At 37.1% G+C, this 27603-nt stretch overlaps 1 protein-coding gene across 1 annotated transcript; it reads right to left on the bottom strand.

Moving 5' to 3' along the window:
- Positions 1–105: 105 nt before the first annotated feature.
- LOC107677217 (netrin-3-like) lies at positions 106–26899 on the bottom strand. The gene is made up of 8 exons (XM_016472029.1): positions 26809–26899; positions 20145–20314; positions 17185–18434; positions 7785–7972; positions 2400–2550; positions 1356–1409; positions 624–698; positions 106–484 (listed from the first exon to the last, which is right to left on the bottom strand). The coding sequence occupies exons 3-8, from the start codon at positions 18221–18223 to the stop codon at positions 150–152; spliced, it is 1842 nt and encodes a 613-aa protein (XP_016327515.1). The 5' UTR covers positions 18224–18434; positions 20145–20314; positions 26809–26899; the 3' UTR covers positions 106–149.
- Positions 26900–27603: the final 704 nt, after the last annotated feature.

Genomic DNA, 27603 nt, shown 5'->3' with positions numbered 1-27603 from the left:
AGCCCGCCGGCCGCGCCGTTCTCAAGCCTGCCAGCCGTTCCTCACTCAAGCCGGCCTCTGCATACGCTAGGCCGCGGCTCACTCTAGGCCTCCGGCCTCCCCGTGTCCACAGGACAGTGGTCAATAATAAAGAGTTCCCTGCCATCCCATCATGCTTTGCTGCACTTGCCTTTCTTCTCTCTGCGCTGGATCTTGCGCAGTCGTCGAGTCCAAATGTCCCTCCACTGAATGACCAGGCTGTTTTTGTCGGCCAGCAGTCCTGGGCGTTCGGGGCTCGCGGCGCCCTCACTCGTGCCCAGGATGAGGAAGCGTTTGCCCATGTGTATCCGCGGACATTTGCAGGCCAGATCCTTCATATGGACCCACAGCACGTGATCGCCTCTCTTCAGTGGTTCTCCGCGGCTCTTGTACACAGACACCAGGCTGATGGCAAATTTGGCCCAATCGCCGACGGTCTCCATGTCCAACACACTGACCTGGACAGCTACACACACACACACGAGAACGATACATCACATATACGCTTAACGGAAAGCTCAGTTTTGCATTAAATCATAACAAATGCTTCTTAAATAAAATGTGACTGAAAGGAAAGAACAGAATGAATGATAAAGGAACTGTACCATAGTCCTTTTTGCAGTATTTCTTCATGTTTATCTTGAGATTTCCCTTCAGTGGTTTACAGTATGAGTCACAATCTGTAAACACAGTCATTTTTAAATTTAAATTTTTTTACAATTAAAATGCACTGTGAATGCACTCTTTTAAAAACACATTAAAACGTGTCTAAATCACTAAAATAACTCAAGCATAAACTCAACATTGTATTTGAATAATGAACTCTATCTATCCATCCTGGTTCAGGCTAGTTTTTGCTGGACCAGCATATCTACACTATTTAGCATATTTAGAAAATGCTGGTCAACTAGCATGCAACTAGCAACTGGTAAAGTTGGTTTACCAAGGCCCACTTGCTGGTTAAGCTAGTTAAGCTAGTTGGAAGCCTTTCCTGGTGTTTTCAACAGGGTATTGTGAGTGTTTTAGAGTGTTTGCAATAGTTGGCATGACTTTAGTGTGTGTGTGTGTGTGTGTGTATGTGTAGCGCTCATGTGGCACACTGTGTGAAGTGTTCATTGACCCAGAAGAGCTGTTGAAAACACACACAATTCCTTCACTTCTCTGCTTTCACACACACACCTCTGTTTCACTTTCACTCATGACAAGGACAGATTGCGAGTTCTCCGCCCCGTTCCACCAGTGTTACGGAGCGAAGCGCCACACAAAAGTGAGCGTTACTTCCTCTGTCTGTCTCTAAACTCTGTTCTGAATGTGTCTGTGTGTGTTTGTGCACCTACCTGCAGGCTCCTCTGTAGTGCTGATCACAGCCGTCGGCTTTATAACAGGGATTTCTGAAAGACACAGTACAGCATGACGTCAGTGTGCGTTCCTGTAGCTCAAATGGTACATTTGGCACTAAAGGTCATGGGTTTGATTCTCAAGAAATGCATGAACTGACAAATGGTAGACTGTGAATACAATGTAAGTCAATTGGATAAAAGCATCCACCAAATGAATGCACTTAAATCTAATTGTGCAGGTGTGGAGAAGGTGTTTGATTGACAGACTGTGATTTACACACCTGCTGCCTTACTATGTGTGATAGCTAACCATATGTTCACTTAGCTATACTTCGAAGACAAAATTGTCCCTAAAAGTTCATCACATCTATCAAAGTGTGCCAACCAGACATAATGCAATTAGTTTCCAGACAAAAAATAAAATAATATAAAGTTAAATTACATTAAATAAAATAAATTATAAATAGATTTAATCTCCATGAATTCACATTTGCTTCATATCTCAATACAGTTTGCAATTTTGTCTTCCATGCATGTTGTGAACGCTCTCTCTCTCTCTCTCTCTCTCTGTTCATTAACTAAAACTAAAAGTATAAAAACTGTTTTCATCAGAAATTGAACATTTCAATAAAAAAATAATCAAGTTACAAACAATTCTCTTTTTAAACTAAAATAACTAAAACTGAAATAAAAATGACTAAAAACTATATATATATATATATACGTGTGTGTGTGTGTGTATATATATATATAAACAGAAAATATAGAAATAACAGTTAAAAAAATATACAATTCTAAATATTTATAAAAACTATAACAATCTCAATGACAAAATATACATGCTTACTCGTACCTTGGGGCTCCTGATTCGTAAAAATGATACATAAATAAAGTGAATAATGCTTTTTTTGTAATGCAAAAACTTTTCTGTCAGGGTCGGGTGTCAGTTTGGGTTAGTATTAGTCATTGTTTTTATAAAAAATATAAGTTAATAATACATCTCCATGTAGACTGATAAACAACTGTGTGTGTGTCACTCACTAATGCACGGGGCGACGGGCGATCGGCTCTGCTGATACCCTTTAGCACAGCGGTTGCATGTGATGCCAGTCACCCCGTCTTTACACGGGCACTGACCCGTCGTCTGGTTACATGTTTTACCTGCAGCTCCCACACACACACACACACACACACACACACACACACACACACTGCTATATCTCATTTAAAGTCAGATGGCTCAATATTATATTAAATTAGGTGCTGTATTACAGGAATTACACATAGTAACCGAAGTCTCCCACAACAACAAACAAAGAGTCACAGCATGGAAAATGGTTTCATACTGCGTAACATACTTGAACACTCACAATGCAATATTAAAACTACAGCAACAACAATGGCCCGTTCAGAAATCATCATGTTATGATGCCAATACCAAGAGCTGCTTACACTACCAGTCAAAAGATTGTGCATATCTAATTATTCTTTAATATAACCATTTTTTAAGTTATCCAAACTATGACATGAAAAAAGTGTGGGAAACATATGGTGACAAATAAAATGAAATAATTATTTGTTATTAAATAAATACAAATAAATAAAAAATGTATTAAAATTAAATTAAATTACATTAATAAAATAAATAAATATAATTTATATGAATTCATATTTGCTTCAGGTCTCAGTGCAGTTTGCAATTTTGTCTTGCATGTGAATTCTCCAAGTGATTTTTATTTTGGCACTGTCTATTTCAAAATATTGTGGCTAATATTTGTTAACAGTGTGAATGTAAAGTCCAGATTCAAGTTCAGAGAAAAGAAAACCTTTTTTTCTTCTTTTTTTCATTTTCAATGTCATATTTTCATTTATAGACCAGTATTACTTTAGTGTCATTGAGATACTATTATACATTTTGTGTTTGAATTAGTTTTTATTTTATACTTCCTGTTTTTATTTTAGTTAAAGTTTTAGTAATTTTGTTTTGGGTTTTTGCCATTTTTTGTCTATATAGAATTTATTAATTTTTATTTCAGTTTTAGTTATTTTAGTTAAACTAAATGAAAAATAGAAATGTTGAAATAAAATGAGGTAAATAAATAAAGATAAAAAAAAATGTATATTTGATTTTATATTATATGCGATTCACCAGTAACTCTGGATTTTGGGCAAAAAAGTGAACAGTTTTATAATTATAATGATGGTATTAGTGTTGTCCATACTAATGTTTAAGCATGTGTCTACATGTGTATGTGCACTGATGCGAAAATGTGTGTTTCCTCTCTGTGTCGAGACTCTCAAAACACACACACACACACACACACACAGAGATAAGGTTTGAACAGCTGTGGCAGCTGCAGGTGAAGCTGGACGGTCCAGAGATCGAGCTGTGACTTCATCTGTCTGTGTGTGTGTGTCTGTGTGTGTGTGTGTGTGTGTGCAGGTGGAATTTAAGGAATTCTCAGGTGCTGTATCACAGTAACGCTGATAAGAGTCTCAGCGCTCAACATGGGCGTTATCAAATTAACACTGACAGCACAACAAAAGAGCACCTGATTGACGCGCATACACACATTCATTCAGTCAAGTACAAATGTCATACTGAAAAAGGTTCAGGAAGCCACAAACACTCTTATGCAAGAGTAGCTCTGGTTCTCGTTACCAGCACACTCAACCAAATGCTATTGAGGTCATTTCAAACCAGCAGAGAGCAGCAGAAACAACTAGACTTTTACAATTTATGAAAGCAAACATAAGACGCTTGTGACGCTAAGGTGGTCTGCTTGCTTCCCAATTTTTCTGGATTCCGTTTGTTTTCCGTTTTAATTTTTCTAGATTCTGTTTTAATTTCAGTAATTCAATTTTAGTGTTAGAATTTAATAAAAGTTTAATAAGTTTACATTTTTAGGGCCCTAATCAATCTGAAAAAAAAATGTTTTGTTTTATTTTTTTCTGGATTATGGTTTAATGTTAGTAATTAAATTTTAGTGTTACAATTTTACAGCAATTTATTAACAGTTTAACAAACATTACATTTTTAGGGCCCTAAGAAATCAATTTTTATTATTTTTCCCAAATTCCGTGTTTTCTGTAATTTTATGGATTACATTTGAATGATTTCATTCAATTTTAATAATCAAAAAGCATATCTAATCAATTTAACTCATAAGACTTTGATAATTTTATAATTTTTGACAATTTTTTACAACAGCCCTGTGAAATGTTTCATTTTTTTTAGTAATAAATATTTGTTTAAATCTGAATGAATGATTTTATACTAATTTATTATCAAAAACTGTGGTAGTCAAATAAAGGCATAAAACATTAACAGTTTAATCAATCTTCTAAAATGTGATCAAAAGAAAATATACATTTTATTTTTTTTTGTCAAACTGGCAGGCAAGTGCTGCAAAAAAAGCTGTACTGTTAAAATGCAATAATAATTTCAATATTATTATTTTATATTTCTGTCATAGTTTAACAGTTTAATCAATCTTCTAAAATGTGATCAAAAGAAAATATACATTTTATTTTTTTTTGTCAAACTGGCAATAATAATGCAATAATAATTTCAATATTATTATTTTATATTTCTGTCATAGTTAAAACAAACTTATTTTGACGAGTTGTTGTGAAGAGTTTTCAGTCTGTGCGTATATGACTCGCAGAACTACAGACTACATATTTAAATATCAGTCTTTTGAGCTTGAGCTAATATTCACACGACACGAGTCCATATTTCCATTTAAGTTTATAGTCCTACTTTTGATTTATTCATCCAGCATTTGCCAAATTCCATTACATTTCGTGTTATACTGTAAATTCCATTTTTATAACTGGATTCCGTTATTCTATCTGCGTTTTCCACATCACCGAAACCCATAGGGCTCTACACCACTAATAATAATGATATTTCATACACACACACACACACACTCACACTTTATCACTGTTAATTATTGCACATATAAACCATATCACTGATCCAGGTGAATACATTTCAACTCTTGGCACAGAAATTGCACATTTTTCCAGCAGCCTCAAAAGCAGAATTACTGATTGATAGTTTCGTAGGAAGCAGACGTTTCATGCTGCATGCAATTTAACTTACAGAAATCCCTCTACTTATGGACTGACTTTTCCGTCCAGAAATTCTCAACTTACAAGACATCTTTTATCCAAACACTTCAATTTTTCTCAAACTCTGATGTGTGTTTGCTTTGGCCGGTGTGACGGCAGCAGATATATGAGCTTCATGTACAGGCTGCTCCCAATGCACACCGGTCCTGGTGTGGTTTTATTGACATGTATTCTATTTTTATATTTATATATATATATATATATATATATATATATATATATATGCTACTGATTTTGGGTGGAAGTTTTCTAGCTGGAAACAGTGCATAAAACATTTTACACACATAAATACATTTTTTCACCCATAAATAAACAGCATGTTTTTAAACCATAAAAATGACTGAGTCACAGTGAGAAAATAAAGACAAGTGACTCTTATGTAACGCAGTAAGCTATAAAACCATGTATAAACACATCCTGCATACAGTTTTCAAGGTCCAAAATTAAATAAATAGTGTTAAAGATCTAGACTAGGATTTCACAAACTCTTTTGTCACGAACCTCTTTGACTTAATATATTTACTTGAAGATGCACAAGTTAATATTTCAACTAATTTAACAACACATTTGCATGTTCACGGTTAATGGTCAAATGGCTTGCAAGTAAATAAATAAAATATCTGATTGTGTTTTATGTTGATTGTTTTTATTTTACAATTATTTATTATATCATAATTATAAGTATAATATATATTATAATTATTTATTTAAATTTGTATGATTTAATAATCAGCTTTTAATAAACACATGAACCCACTACATGAACAACACTGCCCAAAAATAATACATAAATGTACGAAAATCGCCATGTTATTGCTCAATACCATCATGTATAAAGGTTTGTGTAAGTACTTTAAACAGCTGTAAGTGATTTTTTGGAACACAACACATAACATGTCGCTATTAATTGACAGATATCCTCAGAAATCACACTTGAATTTCAAAGTTTTTCAAATTATTTGTATACTATAGCTCTTGGTTCTGTAAACAGCAAAAAATGATCTGACAGCAGCCCATTACACATTAACCAGTAAGAAACATTGTCCTGTTTATTTGAGTGGTCCCAAATTGTTTGGGATGGGACTTCCTGTTTTTATAGCGGAAGGGAAAATCTGCTTGGAAACGGTCATTCATTTTGTAAATTCGCATGTTGCCACTAGGGGCGCTGAATGACACACAGCTGCTGTAAATGAGATCGACTTCTTCATTTTTTGCATCACTTTGCAATTCAACAAACAATTTTGACTCACTGGAGTTTAGAGGTGAAGGAATAAAAACAAAAATCGCTTTTTGAAGATATAGACATGAATATTTATGGAAGCCTGTTTCCGCCACTGAATAAAAAATAAAAAAAGGTAATTGCAACTTTATATCTAGCAATTCTGATTTGTTTTCTTACAATTGCGAGTTTGCAGCTTACAATTCAGATTTTTTTTCGAGGGATATAAACTCACAATTGAGAGGAAAATAAGTCAGAATTACAGGATATAAAGTCGCAATTGCATGTTATAAAGTCAGAACTGTGAGATATAAATTCACAATAATATGTCGCAAGTCTGACTTTATTTCTCACAATGGCGACTATTTCACAGAATTGTAACTATTTCTCAGAATTGCAAATTTATTTCTCAGAATTGAGTTTATATCTAGCCATTCTGACTTTTTTTCTCCGAATTACGAGATTAAATCTCGCGATTTGACTTTTTTCTTGCAAATGCGAGTTTATATCTCGCAACTGCGACTTTATTTCTCACTATGGCGAATATTTCTCAGAATTGCGACTTTATTTCTCAGAATTGCAAATTTATTTATCAGAACTGAATTTATATCTAGCCATTCTGACTTTTTTTCTCCGAATTACGAGTTTAAATCTCGCAATTTGACTTTTTTCTTGCAAATGCGAGTTTATATCTCGCAACTGCAACTTTATTTCTCACTATGGCGAATATTTCTCAGAATTGCGACTTTATTTCTTAGAATTGAGCTTACATCTAGCCATTCTGACTTTTTTCTCAGAATTACGAGTTTAAACCTTTTTTCTTGCAATCGTTTATATCTCGCAATTCTGACTTTATTTCTCAGAATTGTGACTTTATTTTTTTAGAATTGTGAGTTTATATCACGCAATTCTGAGAAAAAATTCAGAATTGCGAGAAAAAAGTCAGAATTGTGAGATAAAAAGTCGCAGTTACCTTTTTTATTTTTTATCCAGTGGTGGAAACAGGCTTCTATAAATATCTGATGTTAACTGTAGATCTAACAGTAAAAGATAACGAGTGTCGTACCTTTGCAGGCTCGGCGGTGTGTGATGGGTTTGCCCATGTCTCTGTAGAATCCCTCTTTGCAGTAATGGCAGTGGCGTCCGGCGGTATTGTGTCTGCAGTTCATACACACTCCTCCACTCTTACGGCCTGAGAGCTTATACAACTCCATGTTAAAGCGACAGCGCCGCGCGTGCAGGTTACAATTACACGCTATAAAGAAAGACAGGGTGAACATGTTATCGATTGAAGTTACATCTCACGCATATGTGCATATGATGTTTTTTCTCAAAAAGATAACAGTTTGAGACATACAATATCAGTAAAAGGATTTTACAGTCTGACACTACAGGAGAAGCTTTAGATCTCCACAAGGAATGTTTTATATATTTTAAGAAAGTCATCTGTGTTCTGGTGCTTTAAAGAAACTAGAAAGCAAAACACTGGTCTGAGGAACCTGTAATGAAACAAACTTTACTAGTCTCCAAAGAACCATACAGCAACTCAAGAACTCTATACAGCCCAAAAAAAAAGGTTCTTTATATATACTGAACCTTTATTTTTTAAGTCAACATGAAACAATGTTTGCAACCCATTTTACTTGTTTAATGTGATGTATTTCAAAGAGTTTTCAGTGTTGGACTAAATAGTTGTTTTAATATTGCTTAAAATGAACCAAAAAGGAATGTTGTTTCAAAAGCAGTTATTCCAGTTTGTCATTCCAAGGTTACTGCAATTTGATGAAAATAAAAATAAATACCATATACCACATCAATTAAACCAGGAACATGAATTTAAAAAGTATAGGGTCAATTTTGATTTCATGTTGACTTCACAGATATAGCATTCATAGATCCAGAGCAAAATGTAGTTGTGTATATTTATACACATATATTTAATTATTTATTTATAAATATAAATATATGTATTTAATATATTATATTAAAGGCATATGTATATATATATATATATATATGTGTGTGTGTGTGTGTAAACTGTATATGTACATATGTACATTTTATATATATAATATTTATAATACAATAAATAAGATATAATAAGACAAAATTATATATTTGCATTTATGATTTATTATAGAATTAAATAAAGAAATATATCAGGTAAACTGGAACAGTTTTTGCAATAGAGAGTAACATATTCCCAAATATCCTGAATTAACACTCTTTATCCTGAATTTTATATATATCCATTATATAATATTATATTCAAATATCTGCTCTAAAAAGTAAATGGGTTTATATTTGAAATGCCTACCTGTTTCATTTCAGTGTTTAACGTTGTCTGTGTGTGTGTGTGTGTGTGCGTGTGTGTTTGTGTGTGTTATTACAGGGCCAATTTGTATGGAATTCTGTGGTTAATGAAACTTGCTCGGGCCATTCCCTCACACACACCATCTGCTGCTCTGTTTGAGTGTGAGTGTGTGTGTGTGTGTGTGTGTGTGTGTGTGTGTGACGGGGCTCACGAAAAGGGGGTGTAATTTCAGGGGGTTTCAGGGCTAAAGTCAACAGGGTGAGATTACAGCAAATTCACCTCGATAAACGTCTGCAGGCGATGTGTGTGATTGTGAGTGTTGTCAGGGTGTGTGCATTTCTCCAAATGAAATTCCAAACGTGTGACAAAAAGAGCACACATATTCACACCCAAATAAAGCACTACACAGTCACACACGCACAAGACAGAGATTGAATTATTAAAGCATACGTTCTAAATGTGAACACCTTCTAGGGCGTATCCAGATGGGGCCTGAATTGAGCGGAAAGGCTTTGGAAACGAGCACTGGTTTGCTGTTATCTCTCAGCGCTGCATTTGTGCCTTGAGCGTGGTACTTAATCTAAAGTTGTTCCAAGGGTCTTTCTCAATGGCACCCTTCCTCTATTACAAGAGCTTTCCAAACACAGCTGAAAGCACTCAAACCTATTAACCTGAGGTTAGAGCAAACCCAGAACTAGAGCAGAAACGTTAGTTTGATGGAGCGTGCACTACAGGTATGCACAGAACTACACCCAGAAACATATTTCTGTAAACGCCATACATCTTACAGTTAATGTTGTGAAAATTAGAACACAGACACGTATAACTCTACATATGTTTTGGATTATAATGTCTAAATTAATATGATTAATTAACTGTACAAACTAATTGTAATTATACTAATATTGCTGTACAGTCAAACAATATAAAAATACTAACTGCTGTTACCATTTGCTGGTCCCCATTGACTTCCATATTATGGAAAAAAAATACTATTGAAGTCAATGGGGACCATCAACTTTTTGGTTATCCACATTCTTCAAAGCATCTTCTTTTGTGTTTAGCAGATGAAATAAATTTAGACAGATTTGGAACAACTTGAGGGTGAGTAAATGATGACAGAATTTCATTTTTGGTTAAAATTGAAATTCAAATCTCTAACCTAAAGTATACGCAAGAGTGATAGTGATGCTTGTCTCAGTGAATGCCGCTAATAAAAAGCACCAAAACCGCAGAATAACACCTTCCACAGAACATCACCTGTACGTTTTAACACGCATATGTTTTATCAACTAGGAATAACAGCTCATTTAAAATTCCATCCGTGGTTTTATGTGAGCATAAATATCAGAACATTTGGCTCACAGGTGTTTCTAATTGATTAGGCGTTTCCTGTTGCGTAGATTGTTCACACATGAAAGAGCCGTGAAGTCTCTCGTCTCCGTTCAGATCTTTTGTTTTCTGCCTGTGAGAGAAAAGTGAGTGATTTTGGATTCCAAAAGAGTTAGGAAAATTGGGAAAAGTCATAACACAAGAGTTGGGTGTAGTCAAAACAGCAATTTGGCAGTGAAGCTGCTTTGAAACTTTTGAAACTGTAGCTGGTCGAGCTACAAGCTACTCATAATTTAAATTACAAACAAGCTACTTGAAAAGAAACGGCTAATTTCTCTGAATGGCCAATAACTTTATTTTTTGCACACACAACAGTATTTATCTGGCACAAAAACAATGAGAATCTCTATTAGGGTGAGAGCATTAAACAAATCAATTTACATTTAATACAACTAATATGGTATGCTTTGTGGTGTGTCATCTTTTAGTAGTTGTACTTAATGTAAACTGATTTGTTTAATGCTCAGTTGAGATCCTCATATATATACTGTATATATATAATATTTAGCTACAAAAAAAACACACATAAAAAGTCATGTGTAAAATGTCTTCGACGCAGGGCCTCAAATGAATCAGTTAATCTGATTCATTTTAGTGAATCAGTTCATTCGGATGATCATCTGAACAAAAGTGTTCATGTTTTTCAAGTGGTTTGCAAAAAGTGATTTACATAAAATGTCTGAACGAACCAATTCACTACAATCTTCCTGTCGCTATAGGAGGGAAAAAAGGACAGATAATAATAAATAAATAAAACAACTGTCAGTGAAACAAGTAACAATCTCCAGAACACTGTACGAATCCTGCCAGGTTCGTTGGCAAGCCCTTCAAAAACACAACAGGATGGTGATTCAAAACATCCAAAAAAACAGGAAAATGTCGATTAGTCAAGTCAATCTCGGCCTTTGGCGGACATGTTTTTAATCTTTTAAATTTCTATTCAACTGAACAGGCATTTCACTTGCTGAAGAGTGACTCACTTCCAAACTCCCAGAAACAGGCAACAGCTGGAAATTTCTTCTCTGAAAGTTTGGCACAGGACAATAGCGCAAGACTTGCGACGTTGATGAGTTACAGACACGCCGCCGCTATTTCATGCTGGAGATCTCTGACTAAACTCTACATTTTATATGCTTTATATTTGTTTTGAAATGTCATGATACTTACGCTCACATAAAATGGAGTAATAGGGCGCTGAGAGTGCTTTTATTTATTAATTTACTTAATTGGTTACATGTGTTTAGACGAGCCAAACATAAAAGGTGGCATTTCGTATTTTTGGTTTACAGGCATCTTTCAGACTGTTTAGATACTGCTGGAGTGAACAGGAAATAATACAAATCCAGTCCAAATTTCTAGATGGCTTTGGTTTTACAAGAGCACAAACAATTTTTTTAACAACTTCTTCGACAAATGTGTCCTTTGAATCGTAGCACGCAAAGAAACAAAACGACAAGCTAGTTCCAAGACACATAATCGTTGGCAGACTAACAAATAAACAGGAAGATAAACATATCTCTACAGGGTTTCTCTACAGCGTCACAGCTTTATATCATTAACGCTCTGTGTGGCGTTTTTTTTATCCTCGGAAGCAGCATGTTTTGGTTTGTGACGTATAGGAAATCTAAGGCAGTAAAAGTGGGCTTGTGTGTATGTTTAATGAGGATATGGTTAGTACTCATTTTATCAGTGTCCTGTGCAGGTGGCCGTGACTGGCATACATATACACACATACACATACACTTTATTATATTACCCTAGCAACCGCATAGCAACTCACTAACAACCACTTAGAACTCCTTAGTAACTGCATATCAACACACAATCAAGCACTTAGAACACACCAGCACCCGCATAGCAACTCATTACTAGCAACTCATAACACCCTGGCAACTGCACTAATTACCACTTAGAACATCTTAGAAACTGCATAGCTAACACTAACAACACTGAACAGATACCCAGAACACTCCAGCAACTGCATAGCAACACATTAACAATCACTTAAAACACTTTAGCAACATAGCAAAATACTAACAACCACATAGAATACCTTAGAAGCTGCATAGCAATGCACTAACAACAAAGATCAGTCCAGCAACCACATAGCAACAGCTGCTCAGAAAAAAAATAACTTTATATCAATGCACTAACTACCACTTTGAACATCTTAGAAACTGCATAGCTAACACTAACATAGAACACCCCCAGCAACCACATAGCAATGCACTGATGTTTAGATGTTCAGAACCATCCAGCAGCTAAGTATAGCAACACATTAGAGGGGTCATATTTTGTAGAAAACAACGTGTTTGAGAGAGGCGGGGCATAGAGGACCTACAATAATGTAAAGTATTTGAAAAATTATGTGTTTTTTGAACATTAAAGCATGTCAACATATTCTGTTACACCAAATACACAAAATAATGATCTTTAAAAAAGCATCATATGACCCCTTTAACACTGACCTAAACTAGCATAGAACACCCCAGCAACTGCAGATCAACAAATTAACACTGACCTAAAATATCCCAGCAACTGCATAGCAACACACTAACACTCACTTAGAACACCTCAGCAACTGCGACAACCACTTAGGACACCTTAGAAACTGCATAGCAACGCACTAATGACACAGATCAGCCCAGCAACCACATAGTCACAACAGCCACCCAGAACACCCAGGCAACTCTCACCAAGAACACCCCAGCAACTGTATAGCAACGCATTAACACTGACCTAAAACATCCCAGCAGCTGCATAGCAACACATTAACACTGACCTAAAACACCCCAGCAACTGTATAGCAATGCATTAACACTGACCTAAAACATCCCAGCAACTGTATAGCAATGCATTAACACTGACCTAAAACATCCCAGCAACTGCATAGCAACACATTAACACGGACCTAAAACACCCCAGCAACTGCATATCAACACACTAACACTCACTTAGAACACCCCACTAACTGCAACGACCATTTAGGACACCTTAGAAACTGCATAGCAACGCAATAATAACATAGATCAGCCCAGCAACCACATAGCAACACCCTTTCAACTAAAACATCTTAGAAACTGCACAGCTAACACTAACATAGAACACCCCAGCAACCGCTTAGCAGCACACTGACAAGCACTTAGAAACTGCATAGCAATGAGCTAATGACACAGAACACCCCATCAACTGCATAGCAACGCATTAACAGTCAGCTAGAACACAACTGCATAGAAATGTAGTAACAACTACTTGGAAAGCCTTAGCAACCACATAGCAATGCACTAACAGACATTTAGAAAACCTAGCAACCACATAGCAACACACTAACAACCACTCAGAAGAGCTAGGCAACTGCATAGCAACACATAAACTCACAGGCAGAACACCTTAGCAACCACAAAGAATCACTCAAACACCCACCCGCGCAAGAAACTGCAACAACCACTTAGAAACTGCATAGCAAAGCACTACTGACACAGATCAGCCCAGCAACCACACTAACAGCCACCCAGAAAACCCCAGCAACTGCATAGCAACAGTATTTGTTCATAGAGGCAATCATTAAACACATTTTCTACAGTCAAAATGTTTGATTTAAGTGTCAGAGCCTCTGTTTGTGGTCGGCCACTCATTAGTCTGCTATAACTCTGCTAATCTCTCTGTCCTTGTTCTCTCAGCTGAATGGGGGGATGATTTTAACGAGATCACACTCAACCACTGACAGGTCGGGCACAAAATCGGCGGGAGTCCTTGGCGTGTGTCGAGGCGAGAAAACAAGGGAGTGGAGCGTGTAGTGGGGGTCAGTCAGAGACGGGGCCACCAAACCACAGCAGATGGCACGAGGAGAGACAGAGCCAGAGGTGAGAGGAGACAAACGCAGAGAGCTGCCAATCAAATTCTGCATTTCATTAAGAGAAAGAAAAATAAACTATCTGCAAACTCTCAGAGATGTGTAGAGAGAAGCACACGGGAAAAAAGGCCGAGTGGACAGGAAGAATTAGACGAGGCAGAGAGATTTATGAGAGACATTAGTGATACTAATGAAGTGTCAGGACTGCCCAACTGGAGCATTTGGACACAATATATCTCTCCTGACACAAAGATTAATACATTTACACCATTCGGCTAATTTTTCGTTGAGCAATTATACTGCCGTCTGATAAGATAAGATAAATATCTGCAGCTGCTACTGATCTTTAACATATGGGTAGATGTACATCTGCAGATAGTTGCTAGAATCCTTATATAAACTACTGTTATGTTTTGGTACATTGATGGTATCAGATAACCATGGCACTTTACATTTTTCTTTGAAAGGTACTTCAAAGAGACTGTGTGCAAAAAAGACAAAACAATCATATATGGTATTAAATAATGATACCATAGGTAGAGCCCGCAAGTATATGCATCTTAAAAAAGAGAGAAAAAAAAGAATGTACAGTACAAAACACAGCCAAAAATTATATATATATATATATATATATTTATTTATTTATATATATACTTTATTTTTTTACAGGTCAGTAAATGTAACTTTCAGGAAATAAAAAAGTTATATAAGCTTTTAAAAAAAAAATTTTTTTAAACTGTTCATTTCATAAAATAAAATAAAATAGTACATTTAAAAACAAAACTATCCCAGAATGGGTAATTTCATATTTAGATTAAATAAATTGAGCTTAATTTAGCTTAGGCTGTCACTCTATAGGGGTTATATAGTTTTTGACCAAATGTTGGTTTGTAGTTAGTGATAAACTTTTTACATTAAACTAAACAATATTTAACATAAATTAACTGATTTTTTTTTTTTTTACACATAAACTGTAGCTACAAAGTCAGATTCACTGAGCAGAAAGTGTTTGTGTTGCTTTACAAAACCCTATATTGCAAAAAGTGTTGATAAATATGTGAATTTTTTTTTTTTTATCATTTATAGGTGCATTTTAAACCTTTTCTGCACAGTTTAGTGCACTATGGCCATCAAAAATACGCTCACACTTCTGTTTCTGCTACACGGCACTGCTCTGCTTCAGCAGCCAATGTGAATTCAGTGTTAATATGGCCACCAAAATAAATAAACGCTGCTTTTGCACGCGTGTGAAATAGGCCTAGTACTCTCACACTGCTGTCAGTAGAGTTCGGCTCTAAGCGTGGGCTTTTCAGACATGGTCTAAGAGACGAAGTTTATGTAAAGATTAACATACTGCAAGACATACACAAACACACATCTCTGTCCTGCACTCGTGTGTCAGTCTGTATGTATTCAATGGAATGTATCCAGCATTAATACTAATACACCCGAAGTCAAGCTTATAAATCAAGTTCAGATGTGAGATGCGATGAGAATTAACCTTCACGTTTTTGCCAAGAGCTCATTTCATAACACCACACTGTACTGTAGCTCTGTTCTGAAATGTAGTGAGCTGCCTACCTAGACAGCAACTCCAAAAGGTTAGCAGCATAAATATGCTGCTTTCAACACTTTATTTTGATTTATCTTTCTCAGAAAATTCCAGAATATACTGCAACAAGCTCCAGTGAAAAGTCCGTTCAATATGGCGGACAGTTCGAGAGAAATGCAAAATATAAACATACAGCAGTTCTAGTGTTTTTTGGTTGGTAATTTGGTTGGCCCAGTGACAATTGCTGATATTTAGCATAACATTTCATTCAATACTGAATTGTAGAAAAAATATATAATTAAATGTAATACACAGTTTAGCCTATTTTACACAAGACTTGTATGTGTTGTGAATTTTCATCAATAGTTTAGCAAAATGCTACCATTGATTTCAATTGAGTTTGATGGTAGATTTTTGCTAAGCTGCATATGAAGAATAGTCCAAATCATTGGCAATTAAGGCCCTTCAAACTAAGAATGATAACTATAAAGATATGATGACAACATTAGCGTCCACACCATTGCATGATAATATTCTGTTCATTATAAGCATGCACTGCTGTTTTATCGTCTGCTACTTTAAATGCTCAAGCTCTTGAGTTGGGTGGATTCTGACTGTCAGTGTTTTTATCAACTTGAAAAATCGTTCTGAATCATTCCTCTGTGTCATTATCGTTATAGCTGTGGTGTGGACTTCGTTATTCTCATAGAATAGGAATGATTATTAAACTTTATAAGTGTAGTTATCCTTGTTGTGAACGAGCCTTTAGGATAGTAGGCAGTAATCATCAAGGCAGCTCACTAGGGGCCAGATTTACTAAACAGGACAAATTAGCGTGAGACCACAATCTCATAAAAGTGCTGATGCGATTGGAAAGTTCTACAGGTGATCTACTGACAATGTGCAAATTCAAGAACAGCCAGCAAATTTCCATAACGATCAATGCAATTTACCACGAGCAGCGCAAATGAGCAACAGCCGCAGCCGTGTCAAGTGCAAATGGGTTAAGACATGCTTTTTCGGGAGTTAAATAATAGCACAAATACCAGTAAATTGACTACCGCAAACCTTAGTAAATCACATTGTGTGATTTATTTAAATAATCTCCTCCCATAAATTTAGCGTCTGACAGGGAAACTCTATAAATGCATATGCAATAAGATCAGTTGCAAAAGTAAATGTATCCACGCCTTTTCATCGCTAATTTTTCACTGCGTGACTTCCTGACAGAAGTGTTTTAAGGTTTTGCGCTGGTACAAGCTGCAAGTAAAGCTGGCTCTAGGTTTTGGAATAGCTAACGAAGATTGAACAACTACCACATTTAAAAAAAACCACACCAGTCTGTGTGCAACTTACGTAAGCACTCGTTGGCTTCTTTCGCTGTCGCGCGTTGCCAGGGCCGGTCGTAGTGAAACGGTTTGCAGCGGTCACACTCCGGACCCTCTGTGTTGTGTTTGCATTCACACACCAGTTTCCCATCCTTCTCTCGCACACACCTGGAGGCATGGCCGTTACATTTACACCTCCCACCCACTTGGAAGTCACCAACCGCGTAGTAATAAGTAGGCAGGGTTCCGAGCGGTCCGAGAGGGTCTTCGCTCTCGCTTCCCGATATGGGCAGTGCTCTAGGGTGCTGCGGACGACTGAAGACCACTCGAATGTCAGTGACCGTCACCCAGTCCTGCAGAACAGGGCTCGAGTCGAAGTCCTTTCCTGAAGGGCGACCGTCCAGCGTACTAAAAGCGATAAGGCCGCCGGAAAGCGGGTAGAGATCGGTGTGTCCATCTGTACATAAAGCTTCCTGCTCGTTCTGCTTGGTGATCGTTGCTTTGTTGGGCCGGTTGTACATGCGACGGCACTGCGACGAGTAAAACTGGTAGGGTGTCCAAGTACGGCCGTAGTCCATGCTCTTATAGATGGCCAGGGACTCGGGCCGCGGGGAACAGAACTGCAGGCTGACATATGTGATCTCGAACTTCTTCCCGAGCGACAGCGTGAGCGTCACATTGAGCGGCGAGCCCTGCAGGTTCTCCGACTGCCAGCAGGTGAGGTTGTGGGCGGAGTTTAGGTCGGTGAGGTAGGAGGCAGGGTGGGCATGGCGAGGGTCCGATGCATCACAAACCTGACACGTACGCACAGCGGGATGGTCATCGCGTTCCACTATACTGCAGGAGTGAGACGGCGGCCGGCCGCATGCGCTCGACACGATGACCTCTTGGCCGAATGCTGCATTGATGAACTCTGGGATACATCGGCGGGCGACGCCCGTCTCGTCATAGCAAGGGTCTGTCGGTGTCACTTGAGGCCCGGTGAATGGGTTCAGACTGTGACTGGAGGCCCAGCGAAGTTTATGAAACAGAGTAATCAGAGAAAGCAAGTTCCAAAAACTCCTCATGATGTCACGGGAGAGAATGATGACTGTGGGATGGGGAAGGGAAGGAACGTATCCAGATGGATGGGTAGAGAGAGGGGGAAGTCAAATAAACAAATATGGCTGTAGCGTCTCTTCAGACTGCCATATGTGTGATATCTTGGTAAGACGACCTGGCCAGAAAATGTCCAGTGGATAGACGACTTTCCCAGGACCAATTCTCGGCAGTGCGTGTCTGGAAATGGAAAGGCGCAAAATGTCAACTATATTTATACACCATAAGATTTATATTAGTACTTCAAAGGACCATGTTAAAAAAATGATGTTACTGCAATGATCCCATAATACAAATGAAGTGCACTGAATACAATAAGGTAAAAAAACAAGGCCTAAAAAAAACTTTTTTCAACAAATAGTCCATGAAAAGTGGTGCTTAACTTTTAAAAATGTAAAAAATACTAAATTTAAAAATAAATAAATAAATACATAAAAATGTGAAAATAACAATAAATAAAATTGATTATACATTTAAAAATAAATAAATACATTAAAAAAATTAAAATAAAATAAATAAATGTGTAATAAATAAAATAAACTTAAAAATGAATAAAATACATTTAAATACAAACAAACAGATAGTTATGTACAGTATTCAGCCTAAATTCAACTGTCACTCAATAGGGGCTAGATAGTTTTGGACCAAATGTTGGTCTGTAGTTATTGATAAATTCAAAGCACTAAATCAAATACTACACTAAAAAGGGACATCAGTGAACTGTTAAAGGGGTCATGTGATGCGATTTCAATTTTTTCTTTCTCTTTGAAGTGATACAAGCTCTTGGTGCATAAAGAAGATCTGTAAATTTGCAAAGACTAAAGTCTCAAATCCAAAGAGATATTCTTTATAAAAGTTAAGAGTCAACCACGCCTACCTAAAACGGCTCGTTCTAACACACCCCCACAGGTCTACGTCACGATGTGGGAAGATTTGCATAATGCCGCCCAAATATTCACGCAAAGATTTTTCAGACCGATGAGCTTTGTAAAAATCGACGCGTTTCAGAAAGCCGGGGCATAGAGGAGAAACAATAATGTACAGTATGTGGAAAATAATGTGTTTTTTGAACCTTAAACCGCATAAACACATTTTATTGCACCAAATACACAAAATAATGTTATTTTTAGCAACATCATATGACCTCTTTAAATAATGTTAAATATATGTAGCTACTTTATATAAGTTGTTTGGTAGTTTTAAATATTTTGCAGCTGAAACGTTTTGCAATCATTTGTAAAATTCACTGTCATGATGCTACTCTGATGTGTGTGAAGTCCATGACATCGCTATGCAGTTGCAAAGGTGTTCTAATTAGATTTTAGTGTGTCGCTATGCAGTCGCTAGGGTTGCTAAGTGATTGCTCACAGACCCGAATCAAAAGTGTTCACCCTCGAGTCTCTAGATCTGGCTTCAATGTGCATCTGTGGGTCTTTTCACCCATTTTATGGTCCTTCAGGTGATTACCAGTAAAGTAACAACACATCTTTCCTCAATTACACCCAAGATTTGAGGAATTATTCGATTCTAGAGCACAAACGCTGCAGGACGATGCAAACATTTAAGGGAAAGAGCAACAATAATAGTGATGATTGTGCAAGTGTGTTTAGAAATGCTCATTTATAGACGTTTCAGCCATTTTAGGAAAGCCGTGCATGCAGAAATACACTGCAGCTGTTATTTGATGGGTTAATTTTGTCTTGGTAAACACATGCTGAGATTCCTCATGTTTTCTTGGGGAGTTTGGGCCGTTGGAGGCCAGGGGATTTGAATGAGAACATTTAATATAATGTTGCTGTGCACAGATGCTTTTCTAGATTCATAAAGCAGTAAAACATTTCTTCGAAACTGTGATATTTATCTTGTTTTAAAACAAAGAAAGCGCACTACCTCTACTGCTGGAGGAATCAGAGGTCACAGTCCGTTCCGCATCCTATGTGTCATGTTTCAGACAGACACAGAACGTATAAAACTCGATACTCTCAAACTCTCCTGATGCTTGGATCCGCAGGTCGACGCGCATATGATCAGCCGGGAGGGAATCTGATGAGATCCGCACGCTGTTTAGAGTTAATGAGAAACAGTTTGACATTAGTGCGTATCTGAGCCGAATCACACTTCTACAGCATTACAAAGAGCAATGAACCATGAAACCAGAGTAAAACTCCTCTCTTAGGACCTGTCACTGTGTGTGTGTGATGTGAATATCAATGCAGCTCTTTCTGCTCGGGCCCCTTTGCAATGGTACAGATGGACCCTCAAATAACGAGCATGCTATACGCAACTTATAAATTTGATAAAAACAGTGCAAGCCAGATAAATTAAGCATCATTATTGTGATGAAAAATAGATTAGGAATTGGCTCAGATGCATACAGGCTTCACGTCACATCTGTTACTATATCATGCTCTTCCCATGCAATTACAATGAAGCTGTCAAGCATCAAAAAGGACACAAAAGCAACCAAAACACTCATGAGAGTAGTCCTTGCGACGTGTGTGCTAGTTTTCTGAAATCATACGATGTGTGAGAAACAAACAGAAATGTGACGCATTTACTGAAAATCAAAGAATCAGAGATGTCAGATTCATGAACGAATCATTCGTATGAGTCAAATCTTTCCAATTATTCAGTTGATTCAGTTCACAAATCCATTCATTTAACTGAATCAATAATACAACTCTATGATTCTATTACATTTTATGGTGCTTTTGTGTCCTTTTTTCCAGCATTAGTATTATGAAGCTACAAAGCCTGTGTTTTCGAAGAAAATTGTACAGCATATGTTTTATATGAAGACAAAATTAGCTCAGAATTGTCCTTTTTTTTCATCGGTTTCGGTCACATTCTACCAAACGGTCTCTTTCTTTCCACACACACACCTCTTCAGTCACACATCATCAAACACCAAACAGAGAATTAAGCTCACCCTCATGTTGTCAGTCGAACTCTCTCTTTCTCTACCTCGCTCGATCACTCTAACATAAACACACAGAGAAACACGCATAAGGGGCTCCACAAGTTTAACCACGACTGAAAATGTGTCTATTTTGCAGTCTTTTCTAATTCAGTTCAAAAACTTAATGACAAATTATCACTGTAACAATTTGACAAATACAATCGAAATTGTTATGAACAAAGCCTGATGATCGTGTTATCCAGCATTATTTCAGAATCTTCCAGCATCTTGTGCTTCAATAGAAGAAAGAAAATCGAACTTTTTCCACAAATTAGCATCTTACCAATGCAGATATATAGAAACTGCCCAACAGAGTACCTAAATATATAAACACACACTTTCTCCACATTGACTTACGTTGAATTACGTTTTATAAGTTCATGCGTTCTTTGGGAGTCAAACCCATAACCTTGTCGTTGCGTTTGGACCCTATCGTATGTATACGCACATACTCTGGTTGTGTGGTCTTTTTGTGTTTACACAGTGTGTGTGTGTGTGTGTGTGTGTGTGTGTCCATGCCACAACATAATTTACTGACGGATCTGTCAGATTCTGAGGAAAAGAATACACATCCCTCTGATTCACACACACACACATTAGGAGCATGAGACAGAAATAGGTGAAAGGTTTAGTGAGACAAAAAGAGACAAATATGGACAGAACTGAGGAAAGGGATGGTATGTGGGGGGAGAATAAAAACGACAGATAGTGGCTGAAGATAAAGAATGTCAAAGTAGAGATGAAATATATGAGCGAGTGAAAGAGAGAGAGAGATGGATCACAATGAAGAATGGATGTCTCTTACAGAATGACTAAATAAGGAGAGTCGAGTTTCTCCATCGTGCGTGCGTGCGTGCGTGCGTGCGTGTGTGTGTTGCTCATGACACAGAATTCATCAGAACTGAGACATAACACAAGTGCGCAAACTCAGATGGCAACTAAATACTCTTCATATCTAAAGGTGAAGTGTCATTTTTTTCCATGCAAAATACTTTATTGTATCCCAGTGTCAAATAAAAAAATAACGTCGGTCTCTATAATCTTTCATCAAATTATAACTTGCTCCGCCTCTGAAATGACTTTCCTTTTTGTTTGACATCACCAGGGCTTCACAGACTAATGGATAATGTTACTGACTCATAGCCAAGCAAATATGCAGGCACTGTTTTAGCAAACTCACATTCAGGTCCAGGGCTATTATCATTAACTAAAATGATTCAAAATGTTTGTTAACTGAACTAAGGTTGAAATAAAATATGAATATTAGATGAAAAACTTAAACTAAATGAAAGTTAAACATGTTGCCTTGTCAGCTAACTGAAAAAAGTTTAAGTAGAAGCATGAAAATTACAAATCGAAAATAACTAAATATAATCTAAAACTGAAATAAAAATGAATGAAAACTAAATAGTAATATTTAAAAAAGAGCAAAAAGTCACAAAATTACTCAAATTAAACTAAAATTAAAAAAGGAAAACTGAACATATAAAAATGAATGAACTATAAATAATGATAAAATATCACTGTTCAGGTCTGACTTTAGTCAGGATGAAACTCACACTTCTGAAGATCCAGTCAATTCCCGATGGATACAATTTTCTTATTAAATATCTTTTTCATTTGGAAATACATCACATTATTGGAGTTAAATGGGTTGTGAATGCAATTTCATGTTGATTTTAATGGGAGATAGAGAGAGAGGAATTGGTCTCGACAAACTAATCCAGAGAATAATCACACGTGTATTGCTCATCTGACCCCCTTCTTTAATTAATACCAATTTTCCTTTAAGAACTTCAAGATTGCAATAACAAGATACGACAGAGAGACGTGCTCGCTGTCAGCATAAATGAATCCAAAGAAAACAGATTATCAGTGTTGATTTTCCTTACCACATAGTGAAGAAGTTTTGATAACTACAGATTTCTGCACTGTACATTTCTTTCCATGATTTAAGTTTTATTGAGTCTCAGGCCCAGTCTATTTTCCCCCCACTTGTTTTCTGGTCCAGCAGGTGAAAATGGTGCATCTGATACCTAAAGTAATGTAACAGCATACTCCTCAACAACACACGTGATTTGAGGAACCATTCATGTCTGGGAAGTTTTTCAATGGTTAAAACTTATTAAAAAGTCACATAGAGCAAGCTGACAAGTTAAATGCATGACTAAATGTGCGAGTGGAAAGAAAACCGCCTGGTAAAAGAATGCAGCCACTGCGACCAGACCCTTCCCTCACACACACAGACCAAACCCAGCCCTTACTAAAACAGCAAAACCCGATCCTTAACCACACACACACACTCACAGAAAAACACACATGATGACCGGGTCATGCATTGATTGCTGATTTGAAAATAATTAGAAGATAATTTGAGAATCTGTGCAGTAATACATCATGCGTTGCATCACAGCTCTGTAATTTTACTGTGGGGACAGAAATGCTGCCAGTCGTTCACTAAAACTAATCGGGCAAAACCTTTCTTTAAAAACGTCCTGAAAGATGAAAAAAAAAAAAAAAAGATGCATAAATAAAGACATGTATTTTTTTATTCTAAAAATGCAAAGAAATAGTTTTGGTTGGTCTGTATTCATTATAATTCATTTTATATGAAGTCATCATTTAGATATGCAAATGTGTCTGTGGTTTAGGGGTTTTAATGCATGGGCTTCGTGTAAAATAACACGCAAACTTTCACAATCTCACACATAAGTGCACATCTTTTTCCATTTCACAACAAAAATTTCACCGCTAGGCATCACCAGCTTTGAACTCAGGAGGGAAACCACAAATAATTTTATGAAGTGTTCAAACACTGGCAAACACATTTCATGCACCACACTTGCTCGCACACACATACGCACGTACAAAGTCATAAGGTGCCAAGGCTACAACAGATTGAATCATTTAACACCGCTCTCCGACTGGACACACTCCGTGTGTGTGTGTGTGTGTGTGTGTGTGTGTGTGTGTGTGTGTTTTTAGGAACACCCCAAAAGTTATACAGCACAGGATTTGCACGGCACAGAATAACTTCAAGCACACAAACTCCGCCAATTACACTTTTACAGCTGTCACCTGCTATTTTATGACCCCTGACCTCTTGACATGCTTAAAATCACATGCATATACAGACAGACAAAACACATACTCGAGGAGCTATGCGTGACTCTTAAAGGGGTTGTATCATACATTTTTGTATATATGTATGTTTTTTAAAATTACACACACACACATACATATATATATACAAATATATATTAACCTAAGATCCACTTAAGTATTAGTAGTTTATTTGCACCAAAAGCAGTAATCAGAAGGCTGTGGAAGTGTGCAACACTTAAAAAAATGTTTTAAAATCTGAAAGTTGCTTTAATAGTACATTAAACTCTTTCATCTCAAAAAATCAAGCTAAACAACTGATATGACCCTTTTTAAATGTAAGTCCAGTAAAGCAGTTAAAGTTAGTGGAGGGACTTTTTTGTTGGCGACAAAAGAGAAAGGGTGTCATGTGCGCGCACGCACACACACACACACACACACACAGATGAAGCTTCCTGTGCTGGAAGAGGAGGAGAGTGAAATATAGGCCATGTTGACTTTAGCTGCTAAGGTGGACCGAGCCAAGACTGTGTCAGATCCAAACCTTTCACCGAAGTTGCTCTAATGTTGCCCGGTGCTGAAAATACGGCCCAATTATGTCTTAAAATGCAGGAGGAAAGGAACATAATGCTTAAATGTAATGCAAAATTATATGCATACAGTGCATCATCACAAAAGTGCATGATGTATGCTACAGTAAATAAAGAAAGAGTTCACTCAAAATTTTGTCATCAGTTACTCACCCTCATGTCATGGGAATTTCTTCCTTCAATGGAACACAAAAGATGTTTCGAGAATGTCCGAGCTGCTCTTTGCAATACAATGAAAGCATACAGTGACCAGACTCCAAAATGGACAAAAAAAGCACCATAAAAATATCATAAAGTAGTGCATATGACCAGTGCACTATAATCCAAGTCTCCTGAAATCAAATGACAGCTTTGTTTGAGGAACACCTGCATTAAAGCATCTTAAATATTCCATCTTTTGATGTAACATTCCATCCTTTCCATCATAACAATCTCATAACATTGGAGAACCAATGGTGTTCAGTATTATAGACATCATTATTTGAACACGCAATGCAAATTCATGTACACTCTTAAAAGTAAAGCTCGGTGTTTTGCAGTGGTGCCATAGAAGAACCATTTTTGGTTGAACATTCTCGGTGAAACACCGAACTGTCATTCGGTGAGTAAATTTGACAGAATTCCTTTTTTTTTTTGTTGAGAAACTATTCCTTTAAATATATACCGCTGGAAGAGAGAGCTGGGATGCGGTAAGTAGGTCAAGAATCAAACTGACACACGGTTTAGTTATCAGATCTCTCTCCCTGTCCGCTACACCTCTGACTTTACTGTCAAACACAGTGCTTTTCGTTTTGACAGCTCTGAAACGTCTGATTTTTTCCCTTTTCTCGAGGGCCGGCAGTGGGCAGGATAAGTAAACTGAGCTGGAGTAAATGTTTTTCCCAAAGTTTAACTCTACAGTTCATCTGTGACCCCGGGGAAACCAGAGAGGGGCTTCACTGCAATAAAATCACAGGAATCCACACAAACGTGTGTGTGCCACGTCCATCGGGGGAAGCAGAAATCTCGACGGTGTCACGCATACCTAAGAAGACTCGTGAAGAGTTGCTTTGCTTGGCATCGCTCACGGACTGGGAACGAAACAGAGTTTGGAGCGCTCTGTTAAATCACGATTAAAAAAAAGGGAGAGAATTTAGACTGTAATTGCCCACCTGTGCACAGGACCCTCATCATTGTCTAATTAAAATAATCTGATTGTTCAAAATTATAAAAATACAACAAAAACACACTAGCTAATTTGAAAAACATCACTGCTTTAACTTATTAAGTTGGTGGTTAATTAATAACAATTAAACAGTTTGCATAATAACTGTATATAAATTAATCATTTAAATCAAGTCATCTGAAATTCATTATTCCAGCCCTTATAAAAAATGTACCATAGTAGCCACTGAAGCTATAGTTACTATAGTAAATTCATAAAAATGTATACAGTGTAAAAAGCTTTTATAATCTTTTTAATTCTTTTTTATGTTAATATTACGCTATCAAAGTTTTACTGTACACTAGTAAATATGATTTTGGGGGGAAACTATGGTTACCAAGGTAACTTTTCATGGTAACACTTAATTTTAAGGTGTCCTTGTTACACGTTACATGTACTTACTATTATAATAACAATTAATTATGCATAATTACATGCAAGTAACCCTAAGCCAAACCCAAATCCTAACCCTAACCATATAAGTACATGTAGTTAAGTAATATTACTCAGTACTTATATGTATAATTGCAATGTAACAAGGACACCTTAAAATAAAGTGTAACACTTTTCATAAATTAATTAATGCACTCAGTGTCATTTCTAACTGAACACATGCATAGCTATAGAGTTGTATACCATGTATATCTTTATTTATAATTGCAAAACGCATGATGCAGATACTCCAACACTTGAACTCACCGGAATCTCTGAATCCCGTCTGAAGCGCTGAACCTCATCCAAGGGCGGATGTGAGGAAAATAAATCCAGATCGGTTGTGATTTAATCCTGTTGTCTGTTGGTGAATGAAACTCACAGATGCAGCAGCGGTCAGTTCCGTTCATGAGACAGACACACACTGACACACACACACGCACTGAGGGAGGGAGAGAGAAAGAAAGAGAGCCAAGGTGGGAAACTCGACTGTGCCCCCTCACACACACAACTCCAGACTCAAAGTGCATTAGAAAACGAGGCTCTGTTTCAAAACCTAGTAAGCCACATACGTAGACAGCATTTCGGTGCATCATAAGCGCGCGGCGTTTTGGGGTACCGTAGTCGCGTGCACCATTTTTGGGCTACATATGAGCACTGTGTGGCATCGAGTCGGTTGCGCGCGCCAATAATGCCATAAACATGCTATCTTAGCAGCAACTCAGTTGGTTTACTGACACATCCAATGGGTGGTTGGGGTCTGGCATAGTGGCAGCCAGCATTTGTTTTATATTCATGTAATTATTTAGCAACCGCTTTTGTCAATAAACGACTTACAAAAGAGGATTAAACACAAGCAAGGACGACGATATCAGTACCAACAGTTAAGGTCTTTAGTATTTTAGTTCAGCACAGGCGCCTGTAGGTGCGCGTTACGCGCCTGTAACGCCTTTTGAACGTTACACGCACCTATGCTGTCTGTCTAGGAGTCGCTGTGTGTGGTCGGGGAAGTATGCGAATTTGACTTTTAGGGGGTTTCATTTCGGCTCTAAGAAGAATTTT

The sequence above is a fragment of the Sinocyclocheilus anshuiensis genome, unplaced genomic scaffold (assembly GCF_001515605.1).
Source record: "Sinocyclocheilus anshuiensis isolate Anshui unplaced genomic scaffold, SAMN03320099.WGS_v1.1 scaffold392, whole genome shotgun sequence".
Lineage (NCBI taxonomy): Eukaryota > Metazoa > Chordata > Actinopteri > Cypriniformes > Cyprinidae > Sinocyclocheilus > Sinocyclocheilus anshuiensis.
This window is presented reverse-complemented; position numbering and strand designations above follow the sequence as displayed.